Source organism: Wyeomyia smithii, chromosome 1 (assembly GCF_029784165.1).
Source record: "Wyeomyia smithii strain HCP4-BCI-WySm-NY-G18 chromosome 1, ASM2978416v1, whole genome shotgun sequence".
NCBI classification, from domain to species: Eukaryota; Metazoa; Arthropoda; class Insecta; order Diptera; family Culicidae; genus Wyeomyia; species Wyeomyia smithii.
In genome coordinates this window covers 169,900,433-169,927,542 of record NC_073694.1, presented here as the reverse complement: position 1 = coordinate 169,927,542, position 27,110 = coordinate 169,900,433, and the positions used below count along the sequence as shown (strand labels likewise).

Genomic DNA, 27,110 nt, shown 5'->3' with positions numbered 1-27,110 from the left:
TCGCTGCTTAGGCCTCCATTAGTTCGTGCGGTTTTCTTTGAGCGAATGTTTTGTGCGAATCTGAAGACATATGCCGTCACACGAACTAGGAATCTCCAGGTTCGAAAGCTTCTAGCAAAGATCACCTCACTTGCTATTTCTGAATGCGTGTTGACACTGGCACGTATCTCTTCCATGGTTTTCGTTAGTTCAACTGATGTTATCGGCCACTTTTCCTCACGTTGCCAAAGAAACTCCGGACCCTTAAACCATCTGCAGTCACTTGTTAGTGACGGGCGATTCTGCTATTTTGTGCCCTCATCAGCAACATTCCACTTTGTTGGGACCCACTTCCATTCCGAGACGTTAGTAAGCTCCAGGATTTCACTTACTCTCGTGGCTACATATGCACTGTAATTGCGATGGTCAGCGCGTATCCATGCCAGCACATTTCTGGAATCTGACCAAAAGATACGCTTCGAAATATTCGAGGATAGCGCTTGTTTCACGGAGGCAGCTAGTCTCGCTCCAATCTTCGCTGCTTCAAGCTCCGCCCTTGGGATTGTGAGGTACTTAAGAGGTGATACTCGAGTCTTAGCGATGACAAGCGAGCACTTAATGGGTTCTCTCTCCGCGTACCGAAGATATATTAAAGCTGCCATCCCTTTCTCGCTAGCATCCACAAAAATGTGCATTTGTACTTCCGTGTCAGAACCAGCCGATGTTTGGAATCTGTAGCACCGTGGAATACGTAAGTCCTCTATTTCTGGCAGCAGTTTCAGCCAGGCTTGCCATTTCTCGAAGCACTTTTGGTCGATGTTCTCATCCCACGTGATGCCGGTGCGCCAGATCTCCTGCAAGAGAACCTGGAGAACAGCACGCTCCACACGTCATCACCTGCATGACATACACCTTGAGTTCACCTTTATTGTTTCGCCATAGGAATCGCTGGCTGTGCTGATCCTCGTCGCAGATGCCGACCTGGTGAAACATTTCGCGAATGTCACCACACAATGCAAAACGGAATTCACGAAACTTGTAAAGCACATTAACTAGTGGAGTGAGTAGATCAGGTCCAGGTAGTAGACAAGAATTAAGCGAAACACCGTTTGTTGTAGCAGCCGCATCCCAGACGATTCTGATTTTACCGGGCTTGTTGGGGTTGGTGACTGGGAATAACGGTAAATACCAAATGCGTTCATGGTTTTCCGCCAATTCCTCAACAGACAGCTCACGAACATAACCTTTCGTAACATAATCTGCTATTTTGTCTTTTAACACCTGTGTTAACTCCGGGTCTTTCGCCATGCGTCGTTTCAGACATTCGAACCGTTTTAGTGCCATGGATTTACTATCAGGCATCCTCACGTCGTTGTGTCGTCACAGCAAACCAGTTTCATACCTTTCACCAGTATGGCGCGTCAAGTCACGCAAAAGTTCCATCGCTCTCTCATCATCGTTTGAGCGAATCTGTTTAGCCGGGGACGTTATACCTAAGCACTCAAGAGGAAATGCTCCCGCACCGCGCGTTCTATGTTATTGTCGACATCTTCTGCCTCATGGTTACAGGAACAAACATGGTAATTATAATGAACCATACTTAATGATTGACCCGCTGGATGGCCACCGTAAATCGTCCAACCCAGGTTGGTTTTTATTGCGATCGGTTGCCCTGGTTTTCCTTCTTGGCTCTTTCTCACGAGGGTCGCGTATGCGTGCTGTACTCCAATCAGCAGGCGTGGTCTGACGTTTTCATATGACTCTACAGGTATATTTTTCAAATACTCATTTTCGTTTTTGAGTTGTTTCACGTTGAGTGTTTGATGAGGTAACTGTAGTTCCTTAACCGTTCGAACATCCTTGAGTTGGGAACGCTTTCCCTTCAGGCCGGAGACCTCAAAATCAACGCTTCGTGAGTCATCTTCCATACGATGTGTTCCACCGGTCCATTTGAGACATAATGGGCGCAGCTTTCCGGTGAGATTGAGCTCAACTGCCAAGTCTTGATCCATTAGAGTCAATGAGGATCCATCATCCAGGAAAGCATAGCAGTGTACCACGACGCCGTTGCCATATACTGTAACTGGCACATAACGGAATAATGTGGCACTTGATTCGGTTTGATGTGTGTTGCATGACTGTGCATCTCGTGATGGTCCAGCTGAAGCGGGTGACTCTGCGTTGAGCTCTTTATGCAACAGTGGATGATGCTTAAAGGTGCAACCGTTTACTCCACATTCTTTCGATTCACATCCTCCTTTGTGCCGTTTCAAACACTTGCGGCATACTCTTGCCTCACGTATTACCGCCCATCGCCCGTCGTAGGATAACTCCAAAAAAAAAACGCCTACATTTCGGCAACGTCGCACAAGCGCCCTTGCAGATAACACAGGTAGTTACGTGAGCTTTTTTCTGAAACGTCGGTTGTGGTGTGTGGTGTGGTGTGTCAGAATAGTTGTTTGAATCCTTACGTGAGTTTTGTTGTTCAACGTGTGTGTTCACGAAGGCTTTGGGTTTCTTACGCGGCTCCTGATCCTGGTGGAAGTCTTGGATTTTTCGTGGCTCCGAAACTAGACAGGCGTCTTCAGCCATAGCGTATATCCATTCACTGAATGTGGCCAAATTTACTTTTCGCAAGCACCTGGTATACCGCGCCCATTCCAGCTTCATTACGGCAGGAAGCTTTTCAACAATCTCGCCCAGTAACGTAATATCCCGCATGTATTCTTTTCGTCCGCATGCGTCGATCGTAGCAGTTAGATTTTGCACTTCTAATGCGAAATAAATTAGCTTATTCATAGAGTTAGCTTTCAGCGGGGCAATTGCTAAAACTCTGTTTTTCAACGAATGGATGATAAACTGCGGTTGTCCGAACCTCAACTTAAGGGCATCTATTGCTTTTCCCACCATGGATGCGTGCAACAAAAAACTTCGCACTGTAACCAAAGCATCGCCCTTCAAACAATGTCTCAAACGAATCATATTTTCGTTGTCTGTATAACCACACATACGAGTTGTAGTTTCGAAGGTAGAATAAAAGATTGGCCACTCTTCTGGATGACCCGAAAACACGGGTAAGTCTTTCGCAACGACCTGGCGAGCGGCAATTTGGTTTCGCGTCAGGCTCAACTGATGATTTGTGTTTCTCAGTTGCTGGTTCGTTCTGTGCAATCTCGGTGTTGAGCGGTCTTTTGAATGAAACTGCTCACGGTGGAATCTGCATTCGCTTTCTTCCTCATCCTCAGTGGAGTCATCGTAGCTATCTTCTGAATCAACTTCATCGTTTTCTTTGTTACTCGTACTAACAAGTTCACGCCCTTCTCGCAATGATTTACAGTTGTGACTCAACTATTCGTTCACTTTGGAAGCGCCGTCTCTTTCGCTCGACGCATTCGATTGTCTATCGTCAATATCGGCTAGTTCTTGTAAAATAATGAAACGCTGGTCAATCAACCGCTTTTTTTCATCCAGAAGTGTCTGTTCTGCTTCGAGCTTATCAAGCTGTAATGCTAAATAAGCTTTAGATGACCGTTTTGATGTTACTGACGATGCCGATGCTACTTCCGACACTTTTTTTGCATCATGAGTTGTTTTCCGCTGGGATTTTTTTTCAGAAATTTGTTTCGGTACACCGACCGCTTTCGGTTTTGGCGCCTTCGGCTTCTTAGAATTACGGTTAATTAGAACTCTCTTCTCACATTTAATACACCGCCACGGTTTCGTTTCTATCTGACTGTCGACACCTACGCAGTTGAAATGGTGCCACTCATCTCAGTCATCGCACTGCACCATACGGCTGTTATCCACGGAATCACAAGACCGACAACTATGACCGACTTTTTTCACCGAATTTGCAACGGAAGTTTGGCTATTAGTGGGAGCTTTCGAACCTTTGACGGAGGAACCTTTCTTTTTACTTTTAACCATATCGGGGTTGAGATAAGATGCTTTATTCAAATCAGGACTCTTAATTCGGGGATCAAGATGGGGGTTAACTTCATGCACGATAGAGGAACTACTGGCTAAGCTCGTACCTGGGGCAGTAGTAGCACCTGGGGCGCTAGCGGAATCAGACATCCTTTTCCGATCCAGATAAACGAATTAAAAATTTGTTGCTTGCGTAGCGCGGTGCAACAAGAAATAGATAAGACGAATTCTGCTTTTCCGAATCCTTAACGGTCACTTAATTCGCACGAAGTATGATCCGTTTTTAATTCCTGCATGTGTACGATTAAGTTTTAATTTAGTGTTAGGTTTAACTAGTTTTACAATTATCTTACGTTTAGTGCTTTGAATCTCTTTTCTGTCTCTGTAGGTCGTTTCTTCTGTCGGTTGTTCTTCCACTATATATATATATATATATATATATATATATATATATATATATATATATATATATATATATATATATATATATATATATATATATATATATATATATATATATATATATATATATATATATATATATATATATATATATATATATATATATATATATATATATATATATATATATATATATATAATAAATATATATATATATATATATATATATATATATATATATATATATATATATATATATATATATATATATATATATATATATATATATATATATATATATATTAAGTTAATTGGTAAGGAGATCCATAATTATCTGCCGTACTATTACACTTATTTTCACTAGCAGTTAGGTTTATTTTAAGAGATGTAGTATTAAGGGAATAGTTTTAACGAATATAAATTTTTCTCTTCACCTGAATGATAATTTTAGCACAATTTTAAATATAGGGGAAAGTAGGTAAAGACGGACACTGCGGGTAAGATGGACACTTTTAATATTTCACAAACTAGAATGTATTATGATAGTTGAGTGATGCGAATACCTTCTTTATAGTGTGTTAATGCTTTTGAGTTGCATTATCGGTTTTCAGCAAGCAAACTGTAAAATTTGTAAGTAAAACAAAGAATATTTTCGTGAACGCGCAATTTGATGTAATTTTTATTCCACGGAAAATAGTGAAAAACTCGTGAAACTTACGTGTTTTCATTTTTTCACAATAGTAAAGTGATTAATTAGTCTTTCCTCGGTTTTCTTGTGAAAATCCAGCAGATTTTCGATGTTCCGATGAAGAGCTACGATCGTTTGAAAAATTTACAACCAGGTCGGGCAAGACGGACACACTAAGGTAGGGAAAGATGGACGCACGGATTTTCCAAGAATTTTCACATGTAGCATCTGTTGTGTACAACAGATGTTCACAAAGTACACCCGCGAGAGAAACCAGCAGATATGAATAACTTAGCAGTTAGAACAGGCCATATAGGCGGAGAATTTTCGCCTTCATCGAAACCCATCCTCTCAAACTGTTCATGTGATGTATAGATGGACTCTAATAACGTAGAGTAATGTATGGCCATCACTTAACACATAAATCAAAAGAATACTTAACGTACTACATCTTTTTTGTGAGTGTCCACCTTTACCTTCGTAGTGTCCATCTTACCCACCCCAAGTGTCCGTCTTTCCCAACCATGTCAAAAAACAGCAATTTGTAGTCTTATTTTTGAAGACCCAAAACACATAAATCTTGGAGGAAGTTCACTAATACCAAAAATGATTATGAAAACAAATGACCTTAAGTTTCAATTTGTATGGCTACTGCGATCTAAATAGCAATACCTAAGTAATTATTTAGATTAAACCTTAGGGTGTCCGTCTTTACCTACTTTCCCCTAAATCTTCTGAAATTAGCTCTTCAGGTTATAGTTAGCTTAGTGTTTACGAATCGTCTAGCAGATACGCTGACGTTTTGTCTTCTTCTCTCTTTCTCTTGGCGTACTGCACTGTCATTATGACGTCTTCTCGGTATTTGTGATGTTCTATGGGGAGGTGCTTACAGATACTGGAGGCTCCGATGACACGCGGTATCAAATAAATTTAGTATAAGTATATCCAATCTATTTTTTTAAATGTGGTACAACCAACCGCGTAAAAAGCGACCCCAGTGTATTGAATTTTACAATGTGAGAGTTTCTTATATTAGGTCTAGAATGTCCACTATCTGGCTGCAATACCTTTGTCACAGGTTTTCTACAAATGAAACATCACGTGAGAAATCATCACCAAATGAAAACAGGTCGAAAGAATCAACACAAAGTGTAAATAGACTAGTGGTTATGTTTAATGAATCAATTGTTGCGGAGAATTGCGATTCTGACAATTGATGATAGCAGATAAAATACTTTTGTATTCGTAAATAAGAGTATTTTTTATACATTTGCAAATGAATAAAAATAATTGATATATGTGTGATCAAAATATGACCACCTGGTTTAGGAACAGCCCCTAATGAGTTTTCTTTTCTTACCGTGTAGTGTAATCCCAGGTGTAAACAAGGCATAGGTAGAAAAATCGAAAGGTGCGTCAATATTTCGATTTTCAACCTCAACAACATAATTTAATGCCAACGATTAGTGATTATTTCGCTAATAACTTTGAATTAGTGCTTAAATCAATTAGCGAAGCAACATTTTAATTTAACTGGAAGATTTACGCCCCACTTTTTTTACCGTGTACCACAATGAAATATTTCAAAAAATTTTGCAAGTAAATTCTGTTAGGGTAGTTTCACACTTGGCGAGAAAAAGCGGTCGCAAACTCAAATGCGTAAATAAGCATTTGACAGATCACGGGCGCCGGCCGCTATCAGCTGAGAGTTATCAGTGACCCCCAGTTTTCGGGTAATTCTGTAACCAATTTCAAAGAAAAATATATACTGTTGAATTCCCAACAATGCTGTCCGTCATGTTGAAACGAACATTATGTTCTGCTAGCGGTGCGAGCAGAGCACAGATATTACGGTTTTGTTCCGCCAGTACTACTTCCAGTTCAGATGAAGGTATCCAAGTTTTTAAGCCGCTCCAGCAAATCGCGGGTTTAATCGGTCATTTTATTTTAGCCATGGAAAACAATCCAGAGGGACCTGCGATTCTTGTGGAGAAAATGAACAACATCACAATGATAGGTCTAAACAAACCGGCAATCCGCAATGCCATTAACTCTGAAATGGGACAGCAGCTAGTCGCAGCAATTGATGCTTTCGAAAAGGACGAAACAGCTGATGTTGGAATTTTACATGGAATCGGTGGTTCTTTCTGCGCTGGCTACGATCTGTCTGAGCTGGCGAATCAGAATGTGAAACCACAGTCTGTGATTTTACAACGGGGAGGTGTTATGGGTCCAACCCGACGCAATTTCAAGAAACCGATGGTTTGTGCCATATCCGGCTACTGTGTGGCCGGTGGCTTAGAGCTTGCACTAATGTGCGACCTGCGGGTCATGGAAGAACTTGCCATACTCGGGTTTTACAATCGTCGCTTCGGAGTTCCACTGGTGGATGGTGGTACGATTCGATTGCCGGCGTTGATCGGTGTTTCTCGCGCCATGGATCTCGTGCTTACCGGACGAACGGTGAAGGCCAAAGAGGCACTTGAAATCGGTCTTGTCAATCGGATCGTTGCCGTCGGAACGGGGCTGGGGCAGGCGTACAATCTGGCCGCTAGCATAGCTAAATATCCACAAGCTTGCTTGAACCACGATCGGACCTCGATGTACTACGCAACGTACCAGGCCAAGTCTCTGGAGGATGCGATGGACTTCGAAGTGCTGTCGGCAGGCGAGGAGCTACTGCAGCAGGCCACCAAAGGGGCGGAACGATTCATGCAGGGTGTTGGCAAGCATGGTAAATTTACCGATATCAAGGAGAGACTGCTTCCAGACTGGGAGAAGGAAGAGATTGCGCACGAGATTGCCACCAAGGGCAAACAACTGAAACCGAAGTTGTAAGGCTGTAAAGTTTGTTAGGATTTAGAAGGGATATGTATTATTTTTAAGACTGTCGAGGGAAATAAATTTTCTTATATATATATATATATTTACCTAACCGCGAATTTGTGCTTTTCCCAGTTTGCCAGTCAGTTATTTTTTCTTAATTGTGGCTAATGTGCATATTTTTCTTAATTTTTTGTGGTTTTATGGACCAAATTTGATATCAACCAAATAGTGGATTCATGAGGTAATCCACGTTCGAATGACAAACCAATGAAATGTACAAAACTGTCCTGTAGAAGTTAAAACCTAGTTTTTGCGATCTACTGTTGGCGGTGGGAACCAGAGGCGAGTGTTTTGATAGTTTTTCCCGGCAACCTGTACTGTGTAGTAATGCACTGCCCATAATTAAAAAAAAAGTTTAATATCCCAGTTTGACAAAATGCATTTGTAAAGGTAGCAAATAGGAAACAATCTTGTCTAATATTTAAAATAATTGAGATGTTTTCAACAAGCATGTACACTAGGGTATCCCAAAAAAATCGATGTTGAAAAAGTCAAGGTGCTCAGCTCTAAATTGAAAGATAATGTTATTTATAGCATTTTTGTAGAACATTTCGACTTTCTAAAAGTTTGTTTCAAATTGCCCAAACGTGATTTATGAAAAAAATGACTTTTTTAAGTTACAAACTCACTCTTCTGCACTTTTTTCAATTCTGTTCGATTCCTAAATTTTTCCATATATTTTTTTTTATTTTTGTGGGGTTGTTTTTGAATATTTTGCATGGTTCAGTTCAGCATTGCATTCAGTTTTTTGACTCCCAGAGCCCATTAAACATCATAAAAAATTTTCAGATAAAACCCTTCAAAACACAAATAAAAAATAATTTGATCAAGAACTGAAATTCTTATTGCAAAGCGGGATTAACGACGAAAATTTACATGAAAAAAGATACTTTATACTTATCGGGGACCTGAGATATTGGCATTTTTCTATGTGATGGAAAACTATGCATTTCTTGATCTTGATCAAAAAATTTTTTTAAATGTGTTTTGAAAGGTTTTATCTGAAAATTATAAGAAAAATTCACTTTGTCGTGATGTTCAATGGACTCTGTAAGTCAAATAATTGAATGTGATGCTGAACCAAACCATGCAAAATATTCAAAAATAATCCCACAATAATATAAAAATATATGGAAAAACTTAGAAATCGAGCAGATTTAAAAAAAAGCAGAAGAGTGTTTTTGTAGCTTGAAAAAGCCATTTTTTCATAAATCACGTTTGGGCAACCTGGAAACAATTTTTTAGAAAGTCGAAACGTTCTACAAAAATGCTATGAATAACATTATCTTTCAATTTAGGGCTGAGCACCTTGACTTTTTCAACATCGATTTTTTTTGGGACAGCCTAATGTACACCAACCAGCGTGTTATGATTGCATATTGTTATACATAGTACACTTTCGAGATGGTCTTGTGGCCTGAAATTTTCTGCTGTTGATCGGTATCTAGTTTCTTTTTCTAGTTGAAACGTACAGGCCAAGTGGCAGGACTCGCAGCTTCTTTGAATAACAGTGTGGTGTAGCTGCTTTTTTCCTTCGTGTTTCAAGAGCTTGAACCTCGCGCTTTCGCAATGGTTTGTTCGGGGTGCCCGAAATATCTGCCTCGTCGTCTTCTCGTCCTCACTTATTCTGCCATGTTTCAAATAATTTAAAACGATTTTTTTTTCACAAACCAAATACGATATACTTTTCAAAAAATGCACATTAGCCAAATTGCATACGGATTTGTCAACTTTCTTTGCATTTATAATTAAAACGGGCTACTGCGTCAAAAATGCTTGACAGGTGCAATTTGGCTGCAGATGTTTGAACGCAACGGCAAGTTCTAGCATATATGAGGGGTAATATATTCATTACAAAAGTTATCTTGGATGTTTCAAACTTATTGCACGAATATTAACATTTAAAATGCGTTTTTCTCGATTTCATGTTTATAGCATATTATACATATTTCAAAATCAAGTTTGTAAATTTATAATTCGTTCGTATAATGCGTAGAGTCATACGTTAGTCAATTTTTCAGAATATCCTATTAAACTTCAAAGCATTCCGTAATTTTTAAGGGCTCTTCTTTCTCTCATCAAAAAATAAAACACACTTCAGATAGTATCGTAGCAAATATTTGTTTACCAAAAAATTGAGTTTTTTTTTATTCAGTTTCTGGGGAAAACATAGAGGATTCTTCTGGATCCTTTTGTTTGCAAGTACACATCTAGTAAGGTAGTGACACTTTGGAAAGAAGTTTCACAGTAATCTTCTACTATTCTAGGTGGTATTTAGATTAATATTAAGTTGCTATATGCACTCTGAAAATCGAAAGAGCAGTGTTTAGAAATGAAAGCCTGCACATTTTTACTGTTTTTAAGCTACTTTTTTCTGCTGGAGCAAACCATCAAATGTGTTCTTTTCAGTTTATTCCTCTTATTACTTGTTGACTTACAATTTAAATGAGGACATTTACTGGTTTTTGTGTGGAAAATAATACCTGCTGCATCTAGAACATGGAACAACGCTTTTAAAATTTCCTTCATACAACTGCCATTGGTGGAGTTTTTTCTCAGCCAAAAGTATACCAAAAATGCCCTATACTTTTTTCGCCAGCATAACATCAGTCTCAATCCATTCTCTCTTAGCCATAACAACGGGATCTTTCTTCAAAATTGGTAGCTGGCGAATGGTTATAGTTAAAGAAAAAACAATCTTATTTCTCCGTTTTCAACATCTCTTTTAGTCACTCGCGACACTTCCTGAGTATCTATCACTCTATTTTATAACATTTACTTGTTCACAGCTCTGCCATTCACGCAGTTTACTAGCAATTTTCTTATAAAGTAGGTATGTTTCGAGAAAACTAATTTTCTCCTAGATATTTAGATTAGATCAATAAATTACGCAAACTAAAACTAAAGTAGATTATTTTGTATCGTGCCGGGGCGATTTAAATGTTTTTAAAGCTGTGTTTACAATCCCATTTGATGGTACCGGTCTTCACTATTCATTTAGCCCTTATTTCGCTAGTCAATTTTTTGCTGTAAAAATGTGTAGAGGGCATTTTTGTAAATTTTGAATTTTCGCACTCTTGTTGCCTATGGATCGAGACACTTCGATACAATTTGCCCCTATTAGGGTATTTTCGTTTGTCGCAGACACTGTTTAATTTTGCAGGTTTAAAGGTCCACCATTATTGGGAGAAAATACAGAAATCAATAGTCTATCACAAACCATCCACTATCGTTTTTTTTGGTGCGGTTCAAAGTAAATGATGGGGGCCAATAAAAAGAGTTTAACTAACCACTACCAGAGTAACTCAGTTTGTACAGTCATTCTATCGCGTTCTCTCGCTTGCTCCTGCTCTCGTCCATCCTTAAACTCGCTTGTCTTTAATCCTCTTTACGGTTGATGATTTTGGCAGCCTTGACTTCGTCCTTGTCCTGATCGGCATCACCCCAGCCCCAGGTGTTGTGCGATCCATCGCCAGTTCGCTTGACGCGCTTCTCGATAATCTCACTCGACACCGTCTTCAAGTCGTACGCCCAGCCAATCTTCGAGAAGAAATCGATGAAGGCGGTCGTCATGTTCATCCGGTAGTTGCCCAGCTCAGCGGTCTTGTAGTCCCATGGGAACACGTGGTGATAGTTGTGCCAGCCTTCGCCGAACGCTAACGAGGCCACGGTTTTGTTCTCCGCCGGGTTGATGGCTCTAAGATAGAACAATTTGTTATTAGGGTATGATATAGAGAAAGTCAGTTCTAACTCACCTGTCGTACGGCTTGTCGCCCCATTTGTGCGCAGCACTGTTCACCAGCCAAGTGACGTTCAGGATAAAGGTCCAGCGGAACAGAGTGGCGACGAACCATGCGTTGGTCCAGGTTTCACCCCAGCAGTAGACCGGTGTGATTGTGGGCAGAATGAAGCAGGCCAAGGGCATCAGGATCATGTAGTATCTGAAATTTCAAAATTGAACTATTTACTGACAGATAATCAACCATAGCGATAAGATTTGTGGCAAACAAATAGCACTGTTTTAGGAATAATGGCCACACGCCTAAATTTACGTAATGCCGCTCCCGTTTATCTGACGAATCATAACAATTTATTATCGTCAAATTGCTTGAGAAGCAAAAAACTGTCTATCTAGGGTGTTTCCAGGACCGTCAAGTTGACCTTGTCACGTAAGAGTATGGAAAAAGTGGCTTTCTTACTGATAAGCGAGCCGCGATAAAAGCTCATAGCTTGGATTGAATGCTTACTTTTTCTGGAAGCGTAGCACCGGGTCGGCTTGCAGATCGGAAATGTCCAGCTGGCGACCCTTGGCGATGACTTCCGGGTGCTTGCGACACAGCAGCCAACCGACGTGCGAGAAGAAGAAGCCACGGGTTGCGTTGTGAGGGTCGGCATCCGTTTCTGAGTATTTGTGGTGCACCCGGTGGTCCCGGGCCCAGTGCATGGCGCAATCCTGGAAGGCGATCGTGTTGAAGAAGGCCAGAATGATTCGCAGTGGCAGCTTAGCTTTGTACGAGCGGTGGGCCCACAGTCGATGGGCGCCAGCCGTGATGCCAAGTCCGGACATGACGTACAGTACGAAAGCTGCAATGCAAGACAAAGTTTTAGCAGACTCCAGGCAGAAACTAGAGGCGAAGGGTACTCACCGAAAGCGACAGTGTAGAGCTTGGCCGAGGTTAGCAGCAACCACAGGCCGTACACGGCGGCCAGATGCAGGTAACCGAAAGCAATCACATTACGCCATACCAGCTTGATCTTGCGCTTCTCCGCTCGCTTCAACGGGGTGATATCTTTCGCCAGAGCTCCATCGATGGTTTCGGCATCGGCTTCATTCAACACTCCGGTCGCTTCAACCGTTGCATTCGGTGCCATTTTGCTGTTGTTGATTGATGGGCTGGAAGTAAGAGAGGGCGAGGAAGAGAATATGATTAGAATAATCTGATGTTTTTGGTATGACGTTGATAGCTTTGATTGATTTGAACAGTTGCAGAATTGATTACTACTTTGGAGCTGAAGCGTAAAACTACGGATCCGATGCTCAAACCCAGAATGGAAATAGATTGACGCTGCGTGATTTAAATACCGATTATGCGGTGTACTGAATTGGAAAATTGTCACAAAACAAACTCAGAATGGAATGGCAGTATGCGCTTTCCGAAGAGAACAATTTGTGGGGCAGCTTTGTTTCAGGCATGTGATTGTAGATAAGTGTTTACTTCTGTCCGTGCAACGGTGCGGCAGAGAGATTTGCGAAGTAATTAGCGAGTTCATATTTATTTTTCGGGTTTAACCCAATCGCATTTGATCGATTAACGTTGAATGCCACTATTCGCTTTTTGCGGGTTAAGAGATTTGGTTATTATAATTTTCAAATTGCTGCGCAATTAGCTGTGACGGAGTTAGCATAACAACCGAATAATATTGTTATGATAGTTTTCAAGAAAATCTCGATTTTAAGGATCAATTAAAATTTTCCGTTGGATTAACCAAACTTTCCAATTCTTTCTTTGCAGCAATTTGAAGCATAAACTCAAATTGTTGAAGAAAAGCTAGGTATAATTACTAGTCATCCGTCAGCTGTTTGTCGTTTTCGAGTTGTTTATTCAAGTAGCTGGTTTTCGTTTCACATTGGCTATCGGCCAACTAGAATAGTCCGTCAATCAGCGTAAAATTAAAACCAAGATTATTTGCGTTAGCTGGGTTATAGCATTTAGTTATTATGACAGAAGTTGACTCTAAATGCCGAAGGTAGTGAAATTGTTAGGTCTTTTATTTGACCTTCACTTCAAACATAACCTGGCACTCAAAAATAGGAAAACACGAAGGTCTAGAATGCAAAAAATCTAGCTAACTCACTCTTCTGTGTTTAACACGAGAATCTTACAAGTGATAACCACTGCAAAAATCGTAACCCATACTGATTCCGAAGCTTCGGGAATGATTATGCGGCAGGGAGGCGGCTCGAGGCCACGCCAGAAAATCAATTTTCAACCGCATTGCACACTAAGACCGTCTGTCTGTGACTTCTGGAGGTCAGCTTGAGTGCGTAATGGAAGATTACCTGATTGCAACCATTTTCGACGTTCAGTTCTTGTCCTTAAAAGTTTCTCCGCAGTTGTGCAAATCAATGGTGTCAACGGAAACACTTAGAGAAAAAAATCACTTTCCACTGCAGGATACTATAGAAGTGGCAGTTGGCATGGTTTTTCCTGTCAACCAGTGCGAGCTAGATCGAGCTCGAAATTAGCGGTATGAAAAAGCTATTCGAGCTTTTATGGTATCCACTGTGGCGAACAAAATTAGTTGAAAGTCACTTTGTTTCACAGCCACCCAAGTATAAAAGGAACAGGAGAGCCTTCGTTTGTTCAGAGCGGATGCTTGACGGATACTGTCACGGTGGGACCGAATCGAAGGCGACACCCACCGGTCGTGAAATTAATGCGAGCAGGAGGACTCTCTAGAAAACACAGTCGTGTCGAACGGAAATGGATCTATTTTGGGGACGGTGGCGTTTTAAGTTATGCATTCGAGATTTAGGGTAGAAAATAGGGACGTTACCTTCGAAGGGATGACAATTGTGATTGCGAGATTGAAGAGAGGAAATATAGCGAGAGTTTTGCACGTTTACTTAGAAATCGGAATCAGAAAATACCTAATATTTCAAACATTTCAAATCATGATACTTCTCCTTCGGTATGAGGGATTTTTGACTTAGAGCATCTAATGGAATTTAACGGGCTTAACTTTGTAAATCTTATATCACAACGCTTGAGAAAAGAGTCGTAAAGGGATTACATTTATTAGAGCCAAGTCGTGACTTAGTAAAGATAGAGTAATTACGATCTGTCAAGTTGATTAATGAGATTCATTACTCATAAAAGCAAAATGACAAAAAGTTTCGCCTTCTTAGCGGACAATCTAAATTTCATTGCGAGTTTAGTGCTTTTATGTCGCTTTTTGTTTTACTCGAGGCCAGTGAATTAGCGCAGTTACAACATATGCACATGTGCCGTCTAGGTTAAATCATTGAGAGCGTATGACAAATAATCATTTCTCAATCTGAACTTAAAAAATAAATACGCCAAATTTAATTATAGTGTAGATCACATTTTATCAGTCGACTCTGCAACCATTTGTAAATCTGCCAGAATTGATTGCGTACGTCTCTTTCGTCCATCGGACGTGGGTGGACCCGCCGCCTGGTGGAATGACGCCACTTTATCGATTTTCCACGCTCTGTATGATGCTGGAAATACGACAACATAGCCGCGGATGCTGTGGCTAGTGGCGATTGTGAAATGTTTTTTTATCATTGCTTTTGTCCGGTTTCGGGACAGTCGAGAGTATACGAGTAAGCAGAACGGCAACCTCCGGCTCTGCTTGATTGCTGGTTCAAAAAAATCCCTAATTGCGCCCCGCGTAGCTAAACTTTCACTCTTATCAGATGAGTCCGTTCATTATTAATCTGCGGCAATATTGAACATTTTTCATAATGACCGTCCGCAACCTGCTTCAAAGAAACAGCCTTTTATTCTTGACCCACGTTCGGGCTGGCGGTCGACCCAGATGCCTCAATTAGGACCAGTTTATGTTAGTCGTTTAGGTCGCTGTTGCGATCACATGATCTAGTAGCAAACGCGGTGCGAGAATCTAATCACCGTTCATTGCAGCCGTCAAAGCGTCGGTCAAGTTCATGATTTAGCTTTTACTGAGTGTAAAAGTAAACATATTGGCTGGGTTTGATAAGCACACCCAACTGGGTAGATTTGTTTTCCGCTCCCCTGACGCAGAATTTTCAACAAACAGGTTTGAATAACATCTTTTGTTCATAGTTCCAGTCTCCGTCCCTAAAACCCCCACCGCGTATGAGCAACAGCTGATGTCTGCCTTTCCCTAGTTTTTTTCTCCTTTGCACCAACGAAAATCGGATCATAGTCGCCTGTTTTTTCCTGTTTTTCACATTGGGACAACGGAAATAAAAAAAAGAACGTAAAGCCCCAAGCCACACAAAGTAGAGTTTTGTAGGTTGACCGTCGTCGTACGGCTCTTCACTCTCCGCGTTCTCTTCATAAACGCGCAGCATTTTCTCTCCCCATCTATTGACATACTGGGGCGTCAAATGAAGCGAAGCAAGAAGCGTCGCAAAAGCGTCCGAGCTACTTCTTCGAACGTCTATATGAAACGCTCAAACCGGTCATACTCAAGCGGCAACGACGCGTCGGTAGAGGCGGCGAAACAGAACGAGAAGTGTTTTGACGCGCGTATACTTACGCGGTAATACCTTGTTCAGACAAAATCTTTCATCGCGAGGTGCTTTACATTTGCTTTGTTTTGGTTTGGTAATTGAAAAAAAGCAAATAGAATACATTTTCGGTTAACAAAATGTTAAAATGTATAAAAAATGTTAGTGCAGTAACACCATGTTCAGACTAAACCTGATATCGCCAGGTGCTTTTTAATCGTTTTATTTTGGTCTTAAATATAGAAAATATCGGGAAAAATTTTCAGGTCGTCAGGAAAATAACACTGGTATTTTTGATTGATATTGCATGCCTAACATACTGAACAGATATCATAAACTAGTTGAACGTTACTTGGGGTCAGCGGGTTTAAATTTTAGAATAATTTCTTATATTTTTTACTACGTCTGTAGCGCAACTGACTTCAGAAATATTATTTTACTTCATAAAAAAATCTCTATGTTTACTAAAAACGTGATTTACTGTGCTTGAAGCAGCAAACAAATCTTCATTGGACGAGTTCATATTTCCTTTAAACGAAACCGCTGCTGGAATATAGGAATATGACAACACAACGCATTTGCATCGCTCGCTCCAGTCGCTCCAGTATGTCATAGGAAGCTTCACTCAATGCTTCTGTTTATTCCGCTTCTCAAACGCTCAACGCTTCGCTTCATTTGACGCCTCAGTATGTCAGTAGCGACTCGCTCGCTCGCTCTGAACTGCAATCCAACCCTCAGCTGATGCCGCGTGTCTTTGTGTTGTCTTCTGGTTCCCGGCGGCGCGAACAACAGCCAGCCAATCGCTTCTCAGCGGCAACTATCAGCTCATAATCACGTGTTTTTCCCTACTACATCATGCTCTCGTTCGTTGCGTCGTTTGGCTTCTTTTCATCCAACCAGCGCACTCCAGCCGATCCAACGAGACGGGATGATGTTAATGCACAGACAGACGGACGTACACCAATATTGTGCTGTTTGGCAAGTATAACCAACGGTATCACCCCGTCTAATAGTCGGTGGTGGTTAGTTTCCGCGTGTCATCGAGTCGAGATTGTTTTCTTTGAACTGTTTTCATCTATTGAAGATAGATTACAGAGCATCAAACTGAGAAAATATTTTTTTGTCAGAGACAATTGGAGGCTCGTTTCGATTGCCGGCGATTTTCATGTGCCAGCAGCATGCATGCTAGCAATCAGGCAACGGCTGCATGGTACTATCAAGCGAAAGTGTGACGCCATTTAAAGTGGAGATAAGCAGCAACGCTGTCAGAATTAGGTGCAATTTCATTGGCAAAAACAGATAACGATTGCGACTTTGGCCAGCTGATGCACAATGTGAACGCGACCTGCTGGCAGTTACTAAGAACTCGACTGTTGAACTTTGAGCTTACACTGATCTTGTGTTTTTTTGGTAGTTTTTTTTCAGTGGATTTCGATGGGTTGCCGATGGAAAGGAATAAGTATTTGGTGTCTTGTTATGCTATGAAATATTTTTTTATGGCAAAAGGTAATTAGAAACAATACTTTAACAGGGTCAATAATATGCGTTTTTCATAATTTCTAGGCAATACTTCTGAATCTAAACAATACTTGTGTTCTCAAGTTTCACACGGTTTTCTGATTCTCATGTATCAGCAGAAGGAGTGCAATTTTCTGAGCAAAACGTGATTTTCAAGAAATGTTTGCTATCCTTCGATTTTGAAATGAATAAAAAACTGCTCTAAATGTCTTAAATGACATTTCGCCCATATATTTTGAGCATTTTTTATTCTTCATTTAAAAATCGAAGGACTACGATAAGCATTTTTTAAAGATTTAAAGTTTTTAACTTCGCAAACTACGTGACTTTAAGCGCGTTGCATACTGTCCGCGTAAAAAGTGACTTTTTTGTAATGCTTTATTTAAGCTTAAGCGAATTCACAATTATTTTGATCCATTTTATTTATTTTTTAAATTTATATGTTCAGTTGTGCCCATAAAAGTGGTTATGATTAATCACTTTTTGAATACCTAAAACTGATTTGACTTTATCGAATGTTGAATCATTGATACTGTATCGTAACTGCCTTATCTGATATTTACCCATAATCGTTAACAGTTTTGTTGATTTCTTCAGATTGGCATCCATTTGGAGCTCTTCTACGCAATACGTGGTAATACTGACGCACAGTGGGGCAAATGGGTCCGTTGGTGCGACAAAAACTCATAACTCCTTAGCGGTTGTTTCCACAGTGTTCATGGCTTTGGCAATGTTGTTCAGCATGAAAATATCTTTATGAAAAATGTATTCAGGTAGCTTTAATTTTCTTCCTACAGCTGGTGCGGACATCTATGTTCTAAATAAATGATGCTAGTCATTTTGTTTCTTTGGAAAAGTTGTTTATATCATCAATTGACATGAAGCTGTCGATAACATTAAAATTGCAGAATTGACCGTTAACAAAAAATAGTTTTTATTATTCATAAACCCAAAATTTCAGTAGTTGATTATAATATGGAATTAAGAACGTACGCTTAACTCCAGATATATTAAAACTTTCTAGTCGACAAGAAACGAATTATTAGGGACGTTGCGATACCGTTAAACATCGATACTTAAAATCGATACCTGAATCGAGAGCAAGTACTGATATTCCGACAGTATCGAGGCTAACGTATCGATACCTGAATGTATCGTTGTGCGATACCAGTTCATTCAAAATAAAAATCATAATTCTTTTTTATTATTAATTCCTCAAGATAAAACGTTTAATTCAATTAAACCATTTATATAGACCATTTTACGGGTCGTTTTTTGAACCCAATCCATGAATGAAATTTTGACAGAAAGCTCGGAACCGCTGACATAACGCACGTAAAAGCAACATCATCAACAGCAGAATACGTGACACCTGTCAGTTCGTAAAATGGTCTATAAATTTACTGAATCTAGAAACACCAGCTTCTGCAGAAACTTAGTTGAAAGTCGATTACGCTTTTTACTTTGGATTTTACCTTCGGATCTGCATGACCGTAGAAAAGGATCGTTCCCGTAGGTTAATCTACAGAAATTTCTGTTAAATTGGCATTGCCGGTGAGATGGCATGCATGCATACGATGCATCAAAATGGCAAAGGAAACAGCAAGTTTTCTGCTTCGTTCGTTCTTCTTTACAGGGTTGTTTTGAGTCTTTTCGATACTGAGAGGTGTGTATCGATATTGATGAAGTATCGCTGGTAAAATATCGATACCAAATATCCGAGTATCGGAAGTAGAAGGATCGATTTTGTATTAGTATCGGTGGTATCGCAACGTCCCTACGAATTATCAACAATTTGTAGTTTTTGTTGTGCCGATTTCCGATGTCAGGTGAAGCGACTCCACCTAGGATTCTAACTTACGACGCGTTGATTAACGGACCGGCGCGCACTGAGGTGGATCAAGCAAATTGGTGATCGAAACCCCATAACTTCTCAAATTTAGGTCATAGATTGGTGACCTTGGTAAAGTTGTTCGGATGATTGTGATCTATCTTTAACGTTTGGTCCTGATCAGTTTAAATCTCCGGAAAAAAATGCCCAATAACATTTTATGTTCATGTTATAGAGGTCTTACGTGTCTGGCGAAGTTGATAAAATGTATACGATTTACCATTTTGTACATCATGTTTTGATCTAAAGCACTTTTTTATCTAGAAATCTTTATTTCAATGAAATATGATTTCTATTTCTTAATTTCAAGTCAAGGAGGTTTGGTGTTTTTAGGAAAATTGTTCGGCAGAATTCGTCGTATATTCATGCAAAACATGTTTAAAACTAATGAAAAATTCGATTAACTTATCTGTTTTTTTCTTCAATGTAACTCAAATTGAAGAGATTTCATGCCAATCTTTATTATTTGGAAGAACCTGCATTATGTAGGGTGGTAAAGATGCTCAAAATATTTATTTTTTGATTTTATCAGATGTTAAACCCCAGCTTCTCCCACCTTACGATATGCTAAAAATACGAATTCTTTACAACCTATGCTTGATTCTTGGTCTGTTTGCATTCTAGTTTGTGAGAAATATCGATTTCTAATCTAATTACAGAAAAAAATCTCAGGTTTTGTTCAAGCTTTTGTGGAAATTACAAATGGAGTGGAAATTACATTTAGCTGAGTTTCTTAATAAAGCGCAGTATGCAGTTGAAAAGAATTTTTTTGTCTTATCTCAATCTGAAATCTGATTTTTTTATCAATAACGACATGCAGCTAAAAAAAATCGTAAACCGAAAGTGACAACAAAATGCTGTTGATGTGAATACTGCTGTGAAACAAAATGTCACATGTTTTCGTACGGATTGAGTAGTGTCAATGATTCAATAACATTATAAGAGCAGATCATTAAATTGGCGAGCTTTTCGAAAAAAAATTATATTCGAAACATCAAAATAGTGTGGACTAATGGCGGCAAACTTTAGTTGACCTATTGAGACAGGAGATACTGTATTTTTTTTTCAATTATAGAGAATACTACTACTATCACTTTCTATTTGTTAGCGTAGACTTTAAATCTTTCAATTCATTCATCTCCGTATAGAGGATATCACAGCCGGCAATTGGTGTCCTCTCATGAAGTCTGTGTCAGGCGTGCTCGCACGTGATTGGTTTATTATCGATGGAAATTTGACCTTGAAACTTTTCATCAATTTTCACTGCTAAACAATCAGGTAACAATAATAACTGAACTATCACAAAATTGTCCATCATTTTAACAATCCAACGACATATTGATTACCGTAATCCATCATGTGATTATACAAATATTTCCGTTTGAAATATTTCATTCCGAAGTAAGTTTCAGTTTCCGCAGAATATACCCCGATAAAAAAACTGTCAGGTCGTTTCAAAAACAAATTCTAGAACAGCAAATCAATTACCACTGTGTGAAGCGGTAATCTTTCCACCGTCAGGCCAGCGTTTGTTAGTCGATACACTGCAGGGCAACACAGAAGAAAAATGAAGGTAAAAAATCTTCACCTGCCCCAGTATCTAACGAGGTAAAACGTTCGCTGTGGCATCTAACTGGTGTACGAAAAATGACGCGCAAAGAAAAACACCATTTTCTCCTGAACAGAGGCGCGCGCGCGTTCGCACTGGTTCGATAAGCGGAGCCCGACCCGAGTTAGGTTATATATAAACCGATTTCTCGCCCCTAAAGCCGGCTACACGCTGCAGTATCGGTAGAGAAACCGGCTTAAAGCGCCAGAAAACGTGCGCAAAGAAAAAGAGTAGGAGGTTGTATCCAAGACACGACCGCATAAATGACGTGGAACTACGTACACTATTAACGAATGCATTGAGTGTTTAATTACCCTAGTAACACAACTGTTTTTATCAAAGTTTTATAGCGCATTTTTGGCTGTATTGAGCGCTATAAAACTTTGATAAAACCAATATTTTTACTTGGGTAATGAGTTATAATGTCTATTAATGAAGGGTTGTGAATTTCGTGAACCGGTTTCAGCAGTTAGCAGATCGTGCCGAGTTAAAAACCATACACAGCACACACACAAATCATACCATATCATAGACACACACACATCATACCATATCATTATACCATACACACATCATACCATATCATACACACATACACACATACACGCATGATACCATATCATATACACACAGCAAGCAAGCGACCAATCAGAGGACGTTATTTTTATCTCAACAAGGCTTGACAATTTTCAATAGTGCAATAGTTCGTAGATTCAAACAACATTTTCCTGCATTTGGGCAGATGCGTGTATAATTTTCCAATCGGTTGCTGCAAGAATGAAGAAAATCGGTTGAAAACCAACCGACCTATAAGCATTTGAAAAGGGACAAATTTCGTCCCAGTTTTTCAGTTTGCATCCCTGTGTGGTATGCTAAAGTAAAACATAGTTCTACGCCAAAGAGGCATTTTGTTGTTCAAAATCGGTTGCTGATCGCAACCTTTGTGCTGCCCCAACAGTGGGGGAGTTAAGATACACGGACAACATGCACTGTGGAATTCACCTTCTGTAAATTAGACGGCCGCGACAGATGTAACTGCTAGAATTCGCACAGAATGCTTGCTTACGTTGTCAAAAATTATTAACTTTCAATGACTTGTTTATTTGCCTTGGAAAAAGGCATTTTGCTGTTCAAAATTGGATTTGGTGATGACGATCTTTATGCTGCCCCAACAGTGGGGGAATAATGGCAGTCTGGCGAGGCACACTGAGAAGCACCGCGCTGCTACTGAGACGTGATGACCAACCACAACGCAAGTGATTTATTTAATTTGAAGACAAACACAGGCGCAACCCGCTGTTACTTCTGACTGCTGTATCTGCTTCTACTGCTGTCAACGTTGTGGACGGTCCATCCAGCTCGCCTTCCGACTAATGAATGTAGCTAGTTTTCCAAGAAACACCCTTTTATAGCCGAAGGGTGCTACGTAATAGGCCACGCCCTTCTTTTCAGTTGTTTATTTCTCTAATATTCTTTAGACGAATTATTCCACAATTCGCATTCGATATTTGTTTCCAGCGAATAAACACCGATGGTGCTCTCACACACGCAACGATTTTAACCCGTATTTTATTGCGGTTTGTAACATCAAGCGATTTCGTTTGCTCGTTGTTGCGTGTTGCATCATGTTGCAACTTGGCAGCTGGGAGACGACGAAATTCTGTTAATGCTGATTGATAGAATCGACTTTATATCAGTACTGCATATTCGAATTAACTGCCTTTGTGAATGCGTTCTAACAGGGCAATTTGTTATCCAAAATCGGTTATGTTGATCGCAGCCTTTGTGCTGTCCCAACAGTGGGGGTAAACTAAAACTAAATACACTACAACAGAATTTGATTGCTAGGATCCCGCGAAGAATGTTTGCTTGTGTTGATGCTAGGAAATTTTCACCCTCCAATTACTTGTTTATTTGCCTTGAAAAAAGGCATTTTGCTGTTCAAAATCGGTTGCTGATCGCAACCTTTGTGCCCCAACAGTGGGGGAGTTAAGATACACGGACAACATGCACTGTGGAAGCTATTTCACCTTCTGTAAATTAGACGGCCGCGACAGATGTAACTGCTGGAATCCGCACAGAATGCTTGCTTACGTTGTCAAAAATTATTAACTTCCAATGACTTGTTTATTTGCCTTGAAAAAAGGCATTTTGCTGTTCAAAATTGGATTTGGTGATGACGATCTTCATGCTGCCCTAACACGGGGGAATAATGGCAGTCTGGCGACACACGCTGAGAAGAACCGCGCTGCTCCTGAGACGTGGTGACCAACCACAGGGCTAGTGCTGCTGCTAAGGAAAGGAAGGACGACTGCTGTTGACAACTTGTCGCTGTCCAGAACTATTATGAGCGGCTTCGGCTGAAACAGGCTCTTATATAGGCCAAACAGCATGTTTTCAATTGCAAGGTATATGATTCTGTCGACCGTGCTTGGGAAGCAATCATATAACGACCAATCAGAGGACGTAATTTTCGTTTAAACAAGGCTTGACAATTATCAATAGTACAATAGTTTGCATAATCATTCAACAATTTTCTACATTTGGGTGGATGCGTGTATAATTTTCCAAACAATTACTGCAAAAATGAAGGAAATCGGTTAAAAAAAAAACGGATTTAAAAAGGGACATATTTCGTCTCCTTTTCGTTAATAGTTTTCCTATTTACATCCCTATGTGGTAGGCTAAAGAAAAACGTAGTTCTACGTCAAAAAAAACGACTTCCAATTCGCTGCCAGTTTTCCGCAAAGTTGCCGATTATGTAAAGCTAGCAACAAACTGGAGCAAGGCACTTAGTTTGCGGCGGGGCGTATAGAACAGTCATCCGATAGCGATGTTCTGATCGACCCTGACTGTGTACGTAGTGTGTACAGGCGTTCTTAACGCTCTGATTAAGATGGAAATTTCTTTGTTTGAAAAGTACAATCCAGCGGTCACCGAAGAAACAGCTGTGGTTGGATCAACCTCAATAGGCGGGTTTTTCGAGTAGAAAGAATAAAGTGCTCGATTATTATGACATTAACCTTGAATGGTACCAAGACAAAAAATAACAAATGATAACTAATTCTAGCTTAAGGTAAAAGAATTGATGTAATCATTATGAAAAAAAAATGTTTGACATAACAGTTTATCCTCCGATCACTGAACTTAATAGAAGACGTGAAAAGCTCGCGTTTCTATGTCAGCAGCTAAATCAGAAACTCGCTCAAATGGAGCAAACCTAAACGAGCAACCAGTCAGTATTAGTATCGCACATTTTCCATCTAAATAAATGTTATGCCGTCGGTATGTTATGTAGGTATGTCTGATGTAGCAGCATGTTGCAAGCGCACCCAACCGCTGGGCCCAGTATGACGTGTGCAAGCAGGACTGGCTGTAATGTTGCAGATTGCAGCAAAGATGCAATCCAATCCGACCGTGCTAGTAGTCAATCGAACAATGCGTCCGGAAATTGAAACTGAAACTGGTCAAGAAATCGGCTTCAAAGCAAGCCAAACAATTTAGCAGCCAAATCGAGTGGAAATTATCTTCGGATGCTCGGAACATAGTTTGAGGGAAACTTTTGCAGTTACCTCACAGCGACGGTTAAAGTGCAGTGAGGTGAAAATTATCACTCTACAAAGTAGATTAGATGGTTAACTTATTAATATCGTCGGAAGCGACACACCGCTCCAGCCCATTCCTTGCACTGTAAGTTCTTGCAATATCATCGCCTGTTATTAAAGGTGTTCTTGACGACAAAACTTCGCCCGGAAACCGGCGTAGACCCTGAACTTGAACTCTTCCACTCTTGCGCGTGTGACAAAAAGTTTAGAAGGAGGCAAGTCTATGTTTACCCAAGACTTCAGCCAATTTTGAGTAGAGGAATGCGCTTCAGTATGTTGTTTGAATTTTGGCCATTCGGTTAATAAAAACATGCAAATCGCTGATAAACAGAACTCTTCATCACTCACGCAAAGTCACTGTTTTGCTGCCATCGGTACGTGTCTGTTTTGGCAATGCAAACATCACGTAGTCCCAAGTGTTGTAAATGTTCTTAAAAGAACGCAGACAGAAATCTGTGGGCAGAGCTTGCGCTTTGAAATGCGTCAGAAGTGTCATCTAGATCATCTAGTCATCTAGGTGAAATATTGAGAAATTAGTTTATGCACTCCATTTTTGAGAGAACCTTACCGATTTCAAACGTTTAGGAGATGCCAGAACTTGCAAAGTTGTTTTATAATTAATTTATCTTGACATCCAAGTTGTTTGAGCTGATAACGTCAGTTCGCAGAATTCTCAACTGAAGCGAAAGTTACAGAACAATGCAAGGGGGAAAGAACACGAAAATTGGACGATGAAATGCTTGTTCAGTTGCTTTTACTCAAAGTAGTAAAACAGCAACTAAGGGTAACATTGAAAATTTTGTTGTCACAACATTTCTCGAACAAAGGTCAACATAAAACAAATCTTGTCTAGGTTATAATTGACATTGAAAGTGAGATAGGAAGATGCTATTTTTTGCCCGTCCAAGATTTTTGAGAATTACAAATAAACATTTCATGAGTATCTGTTATTCAAAATTGTACACCCGTTCAGTTAATATTAGGTTTCTAGAAATCCTCATTATTTTTTTCATCTCAAAGAATACTTTCATTTTCGCTCTAAGATACAATTCCACGTAAGCGAGAACAGCAGAAAGATATCTTCTCTAGAACGATATTGGTATAAATTCGGTGCGAATTAATTTTCAAGTTCATTATTTTAGTAGCATGTACAAAAGGTTAAAATAATTAAATGAATATTTTTCTAACAATAATTCAAATTATAAGTACTTTTAGGAATGAATAAAAAACAACATAGAGACAAATAAATAGATTATGCGAATGGTTTTCGTCATTCTAAACATTTCGAAACCATATTCGTAACTTAATAAAAAATTCAAATGCTAGAAAAGTTATTCATTTGTATCAAAATATAAATTATTTGGCATAGAATGGTTTATGAGTGTGTTGACCACAAATTGAACCGATTCAGCTAGACTCGAATATTGCTAGCGTAACCACGGATCATGTGACAGACAGAAGCCTGGGTACGAGCAGTGAACCTTACACAACTTTCTAGTTCGAAGACGGTATTGTAACACAATTGTGTCCATTGGGGCAAAGTTAGCATACCAAAATCAGTCAACTAAACCCACGAAACGTAAGCGATTTGGTGTTGGTGATTTTTTGCTAAGAACTTTTTTTTTATCTTATCCACCAACACAGTCGCGAAAAACCATGTTGCAGAATTTTACGTAACACGAAATAAGCGAATTCTGCCATGCTTCACTGGTTTACTTGTTAGCAGTAATATTCCACCTCGCCGCGGTCGGGAAGCGAACCTACCCTCTCTGGTTTTTCATGTGCAATTTCACCACGGCTTTCTGGCTGGAGGGCAGCTGTCTGCCGCAGCCATGTCGGTCACGTACACCTCACTAGCACTTGCCCAAAACGACATTGAAAAACTCACCTTTCTTCGGGAAGTTTGCTCTGAAATTAGTTGAAAAGTTTCTCCCACGGCACTGTTCCTTTCTGAACCTTCCGGTGAACTTTTGCACTATTTTCTGTCCTTCACTGAGCGACGAATATTTTTTCTCCGGAAAAAAACTGTGATGCTGATGCAGATCAAAAAACTAGGGGACCAAACCTGTGGTTCAGACCATATGTTAAACTTGAAATTCACTGATAACTGCGACAACACACCATTCCTGCGCAACTTCGCGATTCGAACTGATCCGTTAGAACGGGGCGCTATTATTATTTATAAGGAGCCGGTGTGCGCAAAAAACGATTTTTTATTTTGCGAATGTGTGCACGGTTTCGCTCTCGCGCTCTGCAAAATGATCGACCGGTAGAAAAGAAAAACAAAAGCGCGAGCAAACGTCAGCGTCGTGAGAGATTGTGTCTTCGGTCGATGATGGCACAACATCACGCACGCGGCCGGG

The 27,110-nt window shown here is 39.9% G+C and overlaps 2 protein-coding genes across 3 annotated transcripts; one reads left to right on the top strand and one right to left on the bottom strand.

The window, feature by feature from the left end:
- Nucleotides 1-6,650: 6,650 nt before the first annotated feature.
- Nucleotides 6,651-8,258, top strand: LOC129718370 (probable enoyl-CoA hydratase). The gene is made up of 2 exons (XM_055669102.1): nucleotides 6,651-6,887; nucleotides 6,948-8,258. The coding sequence occupies exons 1-2, from the start codon at nucleotides 6,782-6,784 to the stop codon at nucleotides 7,832-7,834; spliced, it is 993 nt and encodes a 330-aa protein (XP_055525077.1). The 5' UTR covers nucleotides 6,651-6,781; the 3' UTR covers nucleotides 7,835-8,258.
- Nucleotides 8,259-9,984: 1,726 nt separating this feature from the next.
- LOC129718369 (acyl-CoA Delta-9 desaturase-like) lies at nucleotides 9,985-26,909 on the bottom strand. 2 transcript variants are annotated; one of them, XM_055669101.1, is made up of 5 exons: nucleotides 26,636-26,909; nucleotides 12,529-12,776; nucleotides 12,130-12,466; nucleotides 11,638-11,823; nucleotides 9,985-11,579 (listed from the first exon to the last, which is right to left on the bottom strand). In XM_055669101.1, exons 2-5 carry the CDS (start codon nucleotides 12,752-12,754, stop codon nucleotides 11,261-11,263), a joined length of 1,068 nt encoding a protein of 355 aa, XP_055525076.1. In that variant the 5' UTR covers nucleotides 12,755-12,776; nucleotides 26,636-26,909; the 3' UTR covers nucleotides 9,985-11,260. The 2 variants fall into 2 exon arrangements, with proteins under 2 accessions (XP_055525076.1, XP_055525074.1); XM_055669099.1 differs by lacking the exon at nucleotides 26,636-26,909 and adding an exon at nucleotides 13,944-14,268.
- Nucleotides 26,910-27,110: the final 201 nt, after the last annotated feature.